Raw genomic sequence first — 12,863 nt, forward strand, 5'->3', positions numbered from 1 at the left:
ATCTTTCAGATCAGTAACATTTACATTATATTTCACCATTATTATTATTATTATTATTATTATTTTATTTTATTTCATATTCTTCTTACTACTTCTCCAATTCTAAACACAGTGAAGGATGGATGCCAGAAACCAGAGTGCTGTTGCTGAATTCATCCTCTTAGGGTTCAATAGCCTACGAAGATGGCAAGCCTTTCTTTTCTTCACCTTCTTCCTCCTTGCTTATGTTTTGACTGTAACGGCCAATACCACCATCATCGCCACAGTGTGGAAGGACAACCGCCTTCACACACCCATGTACTTCTTCCTGAGCAACTTCTCTTTCATGGAGATCTGGTACACCACAGTCACCGTGCCCAAGATGCTGTCCAGCTTCATGGTGGAGAGGACCACCATATCTGTGTCGGGCTGCATCATCCAATTCTATGTCTTCTTCTGCTTGGGAACCACCGAGTGCATGTTCCTGGGTGTGATGGCTTATGATCGCTACATTGCCATCTGCTACCCGCTGCGCTACAGCACTCTGATGAACAAAAAGGTCTGCACCCAGCTGGCTGTTGGCTCTTGGGTGAGTGGTTTCATTGGCCATTTGCCCCTCACCATCTCTACTACTCAGTTCTTCTTCTGCGGCCCCAACAAGATCAACCACTTCTTCTGCGACCTGGCACCAGTGCTGAGCCTCTCATGCACAGACACCTCAGTCAGCGAGATGATATTCTTCACCTTCGCCTGGGTCATCATCCTCTGCTCCTTCCTGCTCACTATGGTGTCCTATTGCTACATCATCTACACCATCTGCAGGATGCCCTTCACTATTGGCAGACAACGGGCCTTTTACACCTGCGCCTCCCACCTCATCGTGGTCATCATTTTCTACAGCACTGTCACCTTCATGTATGTCCGGCCCACGGTGCGCTACACCTTCCAGGCAGACAAGGTAGTCTCTGTCTTCTACTGTGTAGTCACCCCGCTCCTCAACCTTGTCATCTACAACCTAAGGAACAAGGAATTGAAGGAGGCGCTGAGGAGAGTGCTGTGCAGCAGAAGAAGGCTGAATTGGAAGAAGGTTGGACTCATTGACTGGGATAGTTAAGGGAAAAGGAGGGGGATTGTGGATGACTTCAATGTTAGCCTCTCCTATCCACCAAGGCCAATGGTTTAAATGATGATGGAAGCTATTGGTCAGCAACTGATACTAGGGTGCTATTCTGATTTCTGCATTGCAGTTAGAGAAAGAAATACCTTTGTGGGGGAGGTCAGGACTTCTGCATTCTATTCTCAGATCTTGGAGAATTGTGGGGTTTAATGGGTTAGACTGGAGGGTGCGGGGCAGGGAGTCAGGACTCTGGGTTTTATCCCTGGCTCTTTCAGAGGAGTGTGGTCTAGTGATCTAGTGGGTTAAAGCAGGTGAGGGATGGGATTTAGGACTCCTGGGCTGTACACCTGGCTATGGGAGAGGAGTGTGTCATATTAGCAGAGGCTCTGATTCAGGATTCATGGAGTCTATTACTTGCTCTGCTCCTGACCCCCTGTGTGACATGAAACAAGGTAAGAGGCCTTACTCACCATTGTGAAGCACACTTTTTTGGATGAAAATAAGTCTAAGTGGTTTATTGGCTGAGCAAAGTGAGGCCCTAAACTCAACCCGATGGTATTTCTCTGTTACTCTGCAAAGTGGTAATGTTTGAATTCCCAGATCAGCATTTTCATGGATTGTTCTAGGCACCAGTGGGCAGAACCCTATTGATTTTGTGGAAACCAGAGGAGGGAATTGGGGATAAAGAGTGCCCCTGACATCTGGTTAACAGGGCCAGATTTTCACAGGTATTTAAATGCCTACAGATGCAGATAGGTGCCTAGTGGGATTTTTAAACATTCCTAAGCGGATGAGGTTCCTACCTCTCATTCAGATCACACCAACTCCCTCTCTGTACTCCATACCCAAGCATACAAACCAACACACATACATCCACACACATCTCAAGTACCTAAACTCCCACATAACTCTGTGTCAGCTATCCCAACATCCCTAACACTCCACAGATATCCAACACACACCTCCAGCCAACACCCCCACACACATCCAAACCTGAATATGAGTAAACACATACCCAACAGTGACATTCCCACATATTAACATTGCAAAGCTTCCACCCACCTCAACTCTCTCCTCACAGCCCCATCACCCCGACATAACTTGAGCCAACACATATCTGTACCCTATATGCACACACATATAGTCACCTCATATATATATAATCATGCCATCCCCTATCAAAAGCACCCCATGCCCCATTTATAACCCCATCCCTTGCAGCTACACCCACACATTGGACACCCACATCCTCAGATGCTACACACTAGCCCAACAAAGACCCTAATCTCACACACAAAGATGTCCCACTTCTCTTTGAAATTCACACTCCCCACTAAGAAGTTCATCTCCCAACACATTCCAACCCCACATATATCTCACCGCTTTCTCTCTCTCTCACACACACACACACACACACACACACACACACACACACACACACACACACACACTCTTTAGCAATACTCCATCTTACACCTCTCAACACACTGAACCTTCTCCACAGATATCCATTGTACATACCCCACATCTCATTCTCCATAACACCTCCAAACAAACTTTGCACACACATCCTCACTGACAAATGAACACCTATCCCAAAGAACTAACTCTCTCTCCCACACTCTTAAGCCCTACACACAAATATGTTCATACACATTACATATTTTTATCCCACAAATGGTACTTTAGTTTATTTTGTTAAATTTTCCCTCCTTGTAATTTTGATGATAGCTAACAATAGAGGGGGAAAGAAGTGTGTGTGTGTGTGTGTGTGTGTGTGTGTGTGTGTGTGTGTGTGTGTTGGACAGCCAGAGAAATAACCAAATGAGGAAAACAGCTTCTTGAACAAAGCTTGTACCTTGCTAGATTAAGTTTTAGGCTTTTAGGTGTGTGTTTTCACTTTTATTTGCTTTGAATCATCTCTACTTTTAATAGGTTTTACTGGGCATCACTTAACCTTTTGTTAATAAATTTGTTTTATTTTTACAATAAACTGTCTCGGTGCTCAGGTTTCAGAGTAGCAGCCGTGTTAGTGTCAGTGCTGTGTTTGCAGGAAAGCATGTATTTACCCCAGCTAAGTTAATAACCTGTAGTGTGGTTTTTTTCCGCTTTAAAGGAGAAAACAAACTTTATTATTTCTCTGAATGTTGCAGGAGAGGGCTGGATACTTCAGGGCACATAGTTTGGGGAAAAGTCAGGACTGGGAGTGTGTTGGGATCACCTTGTGAGTAGCCACCAAGGCTGGTGGAGATCAGGGAGTGTGACTAGGGTGTTGCTAGCAGGATTCTGGAGTCACAGTTGCTGATCCAGGGATGCACAGACATGCGGGGTGTGATCTGAATACTTGTCTGCAGCCTGCTGTTCTGTGCACTGCTTCCCCTGGGTTACTCTTCTGTTGTTCCCAAGAGCCAGTGTTAACTGCACCAGTGTAGCTGGCTGATTCAGCAGACCTCAATGTTAATCATAAAGAAAGACCACAGGCTCAATTTGGTGATGAAAGGTCAACCAGGTTTATTGTCAACAAAGCACAATATCAGTAACCTGCATACCAAGCTATAGGTTCACTAGCACATGTTTGTCCATCACTTAGTGTTGTCCCCATGGCCAATACAAAGTTGCCCTTCCTATAACTCTACTTTCACTGAGGAAAGGGTGCAATTTGGGGACCATGAGGTTTTTTTGCATACACAAGGGATGCAGGATGGAAACTGTGTTCTATTACCTCTGTGCACACTTTGTGTCTGATATAGTGAGGCCATGTACCCAGAAGTTAAGGAATATTGATAAGCTATTGTCAATTCATTTAGAACTCTCCTTTTATACACTGAGACAAACAAGTTATGTATTACACTCCAGACGCTATTAGTTACCATACTTGTACCTTGTACCCGATAGGTTGAACAAAACATCCTCTTCCATTATCCTGTCATTCCTCCTTATCTTACAGGGGGTCTGTGTTTTCCTGTACCATCCTCCTAGGAATGTTAGTGGTTACTATTCTAGTGAGGCATTCTCTGATTCACCACCTACTTTGGTTCATATAATAGCCATGCCTTGACCTCCAGAAAGTTCTACACTTGCTGCTGGTGCCCAGAGAAGAGAATCACAACAACAGAGCAATTAAGGCACCCAGGTTAACAGGGCAGGTGGTGAAACAGCTCCTCACTAGTCTGGATCGCACTCCAGGATATGGCAGATTGGTCTGCAAAGAGGATACTGAGATCAGGGTGTGAAGAGGACAGCCTACCATGCCCAAATACAAACATAATGAGGTCACTGAAGCCTCCGTCAGTTACTCCCAGTTGCCCCTCCTGCATCCTTTGTGCTGTTTCCTGGGCAAACCAGTCACCTGACCGCCACATCTCTCTTCGTTCTCCAACTCCTCTGGCTGCCTCTTGCAGGTTGGGCCCAGGTCATCAGTTGCCAGGATACAGAGTTTCTGGCCATTGTCTGGGTCCAGGGAAATAGACGGCAGTCACACCTACTCTCTAAGGGTCTCTGCAACCATCACACAACCTTGTCCTACCACCTAGATAATTGTGCAATGCACAGAGGAAACTGAGGCACACACTGAATTCATAAAAAAAATTAAGAAAATTTCCACTTCATCACAGACAGGGCTAAGTGCTTTGTGGCAAGAAGAGTGTGGAATTGTGATGAAACCATTGAGCTGGGGTGCATGACTTCCGCAGAGGCAGGGAATTGGTGTGCAGTGCAGGTGTCCAGAAGAGAGGGGACTGGGCACTCAAGTGTGACAAAGTGGGATGTATAAATTGCTAGTTTGCATTGGGACAGAGTGGCACATGTGGAACTCAAAGTGGAGAGCTTGTGTTGTCTAAAGCTGGTGTTTGGGGAGGGTTTACCCTGCTGGGTACAAGCCTGTCTCATGCTGTAAGAAGGTAGTAGTGATTCAGTCTGGACACCTTGAATAACCCTGAATAGCGACACAGCTATGCTCTCCCTCCTTGGTTTCCCCAAACCATCCCTGCACCACTGCTCACACTTGCAGTGACACGGCACTGTCCTCTATACATGAGATTATTAGCAGTGGTTGACATTCATCTGCAAAAAAAAAATCTGTCCCATAAAATGGGATTTGTTTGAATCAACATTTTTTTATTGGAAAAATCACTTTTTCTGGATGGACAATCTTAATTTTTCCTTAGAAAATGTCAAAATAAAATAAAGTTTTAATTTCATTTGAATTCAGTATTTTTGTTTCTTCCATTTCAAATGTGAGAGAGTGCTGTATTTTTTTCACACTTTTTCACATTCTCAACCCCCAATTCTACAGTTGAAAAAATGGGGTAAAATCCTAGGATTAGAAGGCATCTTGAGAGGTCACCTAGTCCAGTCCCCTGCACTCATGGCAGGACTAAGTATTATCTAGATGTCAGCAACTCCTCAGTTAATGCCCCAAAACTGCTGTCAGGTCTCCTCTCTCGATGCAATATCATCTCATTCAATGAGTGCCTCCTCCAGATGTTCTTCTTCCACTTAATCGGTGCTGCAACAATGTTTTGTCTTGTGATTATGGCAGTGGATAGGTATGTGGCCATCTCTACACCACTGCGATACTTGACTATGATGAACCAGGATGTGTGTTGGGGGGAGCTGGTGACAAGGGCATGGCTAGGTGGATTTGCTCACCCTTTTGTACAGATTGAACTGATACTCCAGTTACCATTCTGTGGTCCTAATGTCCTAGACAATTTCTATTGTGATGTCCCTCAAGTCATCAAACTGGTCTGCACCAATACTTACTTGATCAAAATACTGATGGTCTCCAATGGTGGGCTGCTCCCCATAATAGTCTTCATCATTCTACTCATTTCGTACACTGTCATCTTAGTCAAGATAAAGACACATGTCACAGAAAGAAATCCTAAGGCTCTGACCACCTGTGGAGCCCAGAGCATCGTTGTGAGCTTAATTTTCATTCCAGGCATCATTGTCTAGGCTCAGCCCTTCAAGAAACTCCCCATGGGCAAGATGGTCTCAGTCCTGTACACTCTAGTCACCCCCATGCTAAACCTGATGATCTACATGCTGAGAAACACCGAGATAAAAAGGCCGTTATCGGAGACTGATGAATAGAATGCTGATGTCAGGAAAAAAAAAAGACATGATTTATTTTTGAAGGGTCATTGCTATTAGAAACCAGATCTCAATATGTCATACAGGGGAGATATATATATATATATATATATATATGTCATGTGAAAAGAGATCAAATTCTGCTCAATCATGAAAAATTGTGTTCAGAAATAAGTCAGAGCCAAGGGCCTGAATCATCAATGAGGTCTCTGGGGCCAGCTGGTGTAAATCAGCCTAGCTGCCCTTAGCTTAGAAAGCAAGATCCCTAGCCAGTGTAAATGTTCATAGGTCCACTGCAGTCAATAAGCAAAATCCCCAGCTGGTTTAAATAAATGCAACTCCATTGGAGTCAATGGACCAGAATCCCAGGTGGTGTAAATCAGCATAGTTCCATAGGCTATGAGGGCCAGATCCATAGCTAATGAAATTTGACGTCACTCCCTGAAAGTCTTCCATCAGATGAGGATCTGAGTCTGATAATTTTTGCTAAAAATCTATGAATAATTTCAAAAATAGGAAAAAAAAAATAAGGGAATCCAAAGTCTTTTCAGGAAAATCTTTTAAAAGAAGACTATTTTATGTATCATAAGTAATTTTCTAAATACAATAATATTATTATAGAATGTTCCAAATTAGCAATATGGATATTATATTATATGGTTATTCTTTTCTCCTTATACACAGTTGTTGAATATTAGTGTTTCTCATCTGATTAGTAAGCAGTGTGATTTAATAAAATCCATTCTTTACTTTCACAGATAATTAGAGTTAATTCTTTTATACAATATTTCTAGTTCTATTTTTGTGCATAAAGTTTAAACTAGTATTCTCTTTGGTTGCCTTTTCCACTAATCCTGACATAAAAAACATAAAAGTACAGAACTGGCCAATCTTTTTTTTTTAAATAGAAACGTATTTAACAGTAGCTTTTTACCAAAAGTTGGAAATAATATTAAAAACATTTGGGATCTAAGTGTGGTGACACATTTATCCAGATAACTGTATTCAAATATCACTAGACAAAAAGAGTATATACAAGCCAGCCTCCCTGCACACACCCTCATTTCAGTCTCCTATCATCTACAAACACACACTGAGCAGGGCATATTTCCTCCAGCAAAGACACAAACACACACACACAGACACTTCCACCCTCTCCTCCAGTTCTCAGTTGTGTTCTGAGTACATTGTCAAATGGGAATTTTTACAGTATGACCTAGAGTTAATGCAAAATGCTGTGTGTGCTCCCCCTGCTTCATTGGAGAAGAAAAAGTCCCCATATCCCATTGCCCACCCCCCTGACCAGCCAGTCCCTGCAGAGTGCGGAGAGAGCAGAACCCCCTACTGCTCCCCCAGCAGGGTCCTCTTCAGAGCCTGCTTCATCTCCTTGTTCCTCAGGCTGTAGATCAGCGGGTTGAGCAGGGGGGTCCCCACTGTGTAGAAGAGAGTCACCACCTTCCCACTGGCCCCCGAGGCGGCTGGGTTGACATAGTTGACCATGCCAGAGCCGTAGAACAGGCCCACAACAGCCAGGTGTGAGGAGCAGGTGGAGAAGGCCTTGTGCCGCCCAGCCCCAGCTGGCAGCCTCAGCACAGCCCTGATGACTAGCCCATAGGATGCCAGGATGAAGAGGATGGTGGCGAAGATTATGAGGGAGCTCAGGGCATAGCAGGAATGTTCAGCCTGGGGAGCTGGGGTGCAGGAGGCAGCCAGCAATGGGGCCGGGTCACAGACAAAATGATCCAGGGTGTTGGTGCCGCAGAAGGAGAGTTGGGAGATGAGGGTGACAGGCACTATGAACCACAGGAAGCCGATAAGCCAGCAGGAGGAGGCCAGCACCCAGCAGCTGTGTGGGGACATGAGGACGGGGTAGCGCAGGGGGTGGCAGATGGCCAGGTACCTATCCAAGGCCATGGCAGCGAGGAAGAGGCACTCGGTAGCCCCCATGGACAAGAAGAAATAGAACTGCATAAAGCAGGCAGGGAAGGAGATGGGGAGGCCGGGGGACACCAGGTCAGAGAGCATCTTTGGCACCGTGGTTGTGACATAGGAGATCTCCAGCCAGGAGAAGTTCCCCAGCAGGATGTACATGGGCAAGCGTTGGAGGCGGGAGTCCCGCAGCACGGCCCACACAATGCACAGGTTGCCTGCCAGTGTCCCAGTGTAGGCAGAGGAGAGAAGGGCACAGAGGAAAGTGCGGCTCTCCCAGTCCATGGAGGCGAAACCCAGCAGGATGAACTTGGTCACTGGGATGGTGTCGTTGGCCGGATGTATCAGAGGGCCCTGGAGATGAAGGGAAACAATCAAGAGGATTCACAGGCTCTACCAAGAGCGCTGGGAGGGGAGAGGGGTCTAGTGGTTACAGTAGTAGGAACTAGCACACACACAATCACAATCACTTTCTCTCTCTCTCCTGCATATCATATTTCAAATTTTGCCTGGGATCTGACACTGAAGCTGGGTTTATTCTGCCTTTGGAAACCCTCCGCACTGGATAAAGATCCTGCAGTGAGGTATTGAGCCAGCTGTCCTGCCTGGCCAATGAACTCTTGCTCCTGCTTCTGTAGCTTGATCAGCTCCTATGGACCTGTCTAGGATCACAAACCCCATCTGTGCTGGTCAAAACAGGGGATGATGTCACAGAAGCAGAATGAGCTGATTTAATGTTCCCTCCTCCCTATTCTTCAAGACTAACATGAAATTGACTGGGTTGGGGCTGCACATTTGGGCACCTAAATCCACTTGAGTGTCTGGCCTTAAATCCCTTTGGTAAATGGGATTGGAATCCTAAACCAGTAAAGCACCTTGGTCAAATGTACCCCAAACCTTCCCCCAGTCTAGCTAATGAGTGGCACAGAACTGAATCGAGAGGACCTTTAAAAATTCCTTACCTTGAGTTTGGACAGCTCCAAGGAAGACATTAATCATGGATTGGCCCAAAAGGCTCTGCTGAAGGAAAATCTAGATCAAATATATAAAAATCTATATGAATGTATCAATATGATTAAACTCTACAAATTATTGTTGCGCTTGAAATGAATGTATAGAGTCAAATGAGAATTATATTATTTATGGTTTATATTAGTGTTTATTTAAAAAAAAAGTCTCTGCCCCAAGCATTTTACACATTATATTTTCCAAAATAGATTAAACTGGTAAATTAAGAGTTACAGTTTATATTAATTTTGAGACTCAGACTGTAAAATTAACAACAGCATGCTAGATTTAATTCAAAAATTTGATTAAAATGAAAAGTATTCAGAATTTTGATTAAAAATAAATAACTACATAAGATTTCAATTCCTATATTGAAAATAATTTTATACCAATATGTTATTAATTTCTACTTTCCATTTAAATAACAAATGAATAATTATGTATATCATAATTAATATGATAAATTAAGAACTAGATATTGTATTCATTACTCATTCATAGTAAGTCCATATATTATTGATTTCCAGATTCAGTTCACATGTTAAATTAATATTTACGTACTATGTTAATTTCTAGGTTTTTGATTAAAATCTTACATTAATAAGTATATATTGTGTTGATTTCCACATTTGTTAAACATGTTGCATTAATAACTATATTGGATAAGAATTCCTATTATCATTAACATATTTAATAATGATATATTCTTATTTTCATTAAAATAGTAAATTAAGAATTATACATTACTTTTGTCTAGATTTGATTAAATATTACATTATTAAGTATATTTTGTACTATTTGCCAGATGTTATTAAAATTGTATTAATGATAAATGGTACTTCCCAGACATGGTTATAATTTTAACCTAATATGTATATAAATGTCTAGTTTTTTATGAACCCCCCCCCCCCCAAACTGAAAACTACATATGTTTTTAGATTTGGTTAAAATATTACATTTATAGTTCTGATTTTTTTAACTCCTGAGCCAATTAAAATATTGAGTTGATAATTCTGTATAGGACAAATTTCCAGAATTGGTTGAAATATTGGGTTATGAACACTATATTATGCTAATTCCCAGGTTAAAGTCAAATATTAAAGTGGTAAATATGTATTTTATTAATTCATAGATTAGATAGATGGGAAATGTTAAATCAATAAATATATTTTTATGTATTTCCAATTTTGATGTAAAAACTCCTGTGTCAATTCTGGGATCCGGACAAACCCAGAGAAGTATTTGTTCTGATTATCTCAGAGCAGAGAATATACAACAGATCAGAATATTGCTGCAAAGGCGATATACAAAGGAATTGTATTTTGTTTTTTCTTACTACTTTAGGAAAGAGAGGGAAAAAAATCCATCCAAAATGTTTTAAAGCACTTTTCTATTTCTTTTAAACTGAGACATATCTGTCTATCTAACTGTCTATCTATTCTCACACTTACTTTTTTGTTTATCTAGCTGTTTGCCTGTCAGTCTAAAATGAAAATCTGCTTTTTGCTGAAGAACTATTGGCCAGTACAATAATGTTTACTGGATGCTATCAATAATTTAAGCCTTAGCAATTCGTATACCTTGAATTGGCTTTTAAACTGGTATAGTTATACCACTGTGCGGACACACATTGGTCACAAAGAAGCTGATTTCAGTGTAGTTTAAACCTATTCTTAATTAATTTCAACTAAACCAGAATAATCAGGTTTCAACAGAATTAAGAACATCCACATCCCCTTTGGCATTCATTTAACTATATCAGTTTAAATTCACAGTGTAAATTACACTGGGTGAGGCTGAAATGGATGTGGTCTTCCCTGGTTTTACTAGGATATTACAGGGAGGACTGGGAGATGTTTCCTGGGAGCACTAACACCTGCATTGAAGGAGTGAGAACTGAAATCCAAGTACCTTTCTCCACCATGTCAATTAGTCATTGGAATTGAATGGGTGTTAGTGGAAAAACAATGTCCCAGATCCCCAGCTAGTGTAAATCAGCAGAGTTCCATGGAAGAAGGAAAGTCGGGTTTAGTGGTCTGTGTGGCTGAGAGTCAGGACTCATGGGTTCCGTCCCCAGATCTGGTAGGGAAGTGGGGCCAGAGGGATAAAACATTGGCAGTAGCATAGCTAGAGGGGAAGCGGGGCAGCAGCCGCTCCCCCACCGAGCACAAGTGGCACCTTTTTAATTTTACTCACCTGGGGGTGAAAAAAAAAGGCGCCACCCGCTGCGGCGCTTTTACTGACGGGGCAGCACTTGGGGTCTGTGCTATGCAGGAGGCGGCACTGAAGCTTCATCGCCAAAATGCGGCCGAAGACCTGTGGAGCGAGTGAAGGTCACGCTGCTGAGGTGCCGCTGAAGACCCGGTGCGCTGCCCCGTCAGTAAAAGCACTGAAGCAGGTGGCACCTTTTTTTTCCGCTCCCCCTCTTCCCTCCACCTGGCTCTGCCACTGAACACTAGGGCAGGAAGTCAGGAAGTTCTGGGCCTTGGGGGCAGCCAGAAGGGACCACCCAGTCACCTATTCCTTCCCCCTGTATAGCACAGGCCACCGAGAGCACCTGAAATGAGAACACAGAATTAGCACCTTCAGGAGACTAGATTATTATTTGCCACAGGCACAGCAGGTGGGACTAAGGTGCACCAGTGCCTGAGACCTCAGCTGTGGCAGGGAAATGGTTAAATGAGACCCATCCAGGTAGTCCTGGTGAGTGACTCACACCCACACGCTGCAAAGGAAGGCGACCCCCCCCCCCCCGTTCCATGACAAGGTGACTGCTCATCTGAGCTGGGGGAAAAATCCTTCCCCACCCCACATATGGTTATCAGTGAGAGCCCGGGCATGTGAGCGAGAACCAGCCAGCCAACCACTCGAGAGAGACAGACAATGCTCTGTGCCACTTCAGAGCCTGGCTCACCCCCCAGGCCCCCATCTCCAGCTGTGGGCATCGCCAGGAGCTTCAGAAGAAGGAGATTAAAACAAAATAAAATAAAACCTCTCAGAATATATTGGTGGGGGGAATCCCTTCCTGACCCCTGCTGGTGGCCAGATGAAACTTTAAGCATGAGCTTTCGGAACACAGGACATTAACTGGAAGTGAGCCCAGGGGCTACTCAGCCCTGTCTCCACCATCACAAGCAGCTCCATCATACAATCACACTCATACGCTTCTCTACCTCTCCGTTAAAACGAACACAGTTGTGTGTCCCCAAAACTCCTCTCGTGGGGCTGCTGCCGAACCTCCCTCTTCTGATGGTTAGAAACTTTCTACTAATTGCCAGGCTGAATTTGTGCCTGGCCGGGTTAGTGGTTGGAGCAGGGAGGGGCAGGTGGCAGAACAATGCAGCAGCCAGGGAAGAATCAAAGCAAGAAGGAAGCTGGATGTGAGATCTCTGCATCCTCCTCTCTACGCCTCCTCTGTGAAGGGAGCTGAGCGAGAGAGGGCTGATATTTGCTCTCTGAGCCACTGGGTCCCTGGGACTTGGTCTCTGGGGTGTGTAGGAACTGCCAGATCTGGATTTGATCCCTGAACGATCTGTGGACACCCAGAACAGTGCCAGGGAGATGCCCCTGCCTCCCACCCTCCAGCTTTCTGCCCTCCCACCCCGCACACACTGCTCACCCTCTCAAACAAAACACATTGAAAGCCTGCAGTGCCAGCCCCCATGGCACGTGGCTAATCCCAGCCAGGGGTTGGCAGTACTCAGGCAGTGCTTTGTCTTCCAGGAGGTGCTGG

At 44.0% G+C, this 12,863-nt stretch overlaps 2 protein-coding genes and 1 pseudogene across 2 annotated transcripts; 2 read left to right on the plus strand and 1 right to left on the minus strand.

Annotated features, from left to right (window-relative positions):
* The first annotated feature begins 118 nt into the window (after nt 1-118).
* LOC120379918 (olfactory receptor 6B1-like) lies at nt 119-1,093 on the plus strand. The gene has a single exon (XM_039497434.1). The coding sequence runs from the start codon at nt 119-121 to the stop codon at nt 1,091-1,093; it is 975 nt and encodes a 324-aa protein (XP_039353368.1).
* Nucleotides 1,094-1,648: 555 nt separating this feature from the next.
* LOC120379920 lies at nt 1,649-6,193 on the plus strand (annotated as a pseudogene).
* Nucleotides 6,194-7,534: 1,341 nt separating this feature from the next.
* LOC120379921 (olfactory receptor 11G2-like) lies at nt 7,535-9,156 on the minus strand. Its single transcript, XM_039497435.1, has 2 exons — nt 9,085-9,156; nt 7,535-8,476 (listed from the first exon to the last, which is right to left on the minus strand). Exons 1-2 carry the CDS (start codon nt 9,112-9,114, stop codon nt 7,535-7,537), a joined length of 972 nt encoding a protein of 323 aa, XP_039353369.1. The 5' UTR covers nt 9,115-9,156.
* Nucleotides 9,157-12,863: the final 3,707 nt, after the last annotated feature.

The sequence above is a fragment of the Mauremys reevesii genome, linkage group 13 (assembly GCF_016161935.1).
Source record: "Mauremys reevesii isolate NIE-2019 linkage group 13, ASM1616193v1, whole genome shotgun sequence".
NCBI classification, from domain to species: domain Eukaryota; kingdom Metazoa; phylum Chordata; order Testudines; family Geoemydidae; genus Mauremys; species Mauremys reevesii.

What these genes read in the sequence shown, in the direction of transcription:
- LOC120379918 (XM_039497434.1), top strand. Translation starts at nt 119, where the DNA reads ATGGATGCCAGAAACCAGAGTGCTGTTGCTGAATTCATCCTCTTAGGG.
- LOC120379921 (XM_039497435.1), bottom strand. Translation starts at nt 9,114, where the DNA reads ATGTCTTCCTTGGAGCTGTCCAAACTCAAG. An exon ending in TGGAGCTGTCCAAACTCAAG is followed by an intron (nt 8,477 to 9,084) that starts GTAAGGAATTTT and finishes CTTCATCTCCAG; the next exon opens with GGCCCTCTGATACATCCGGC.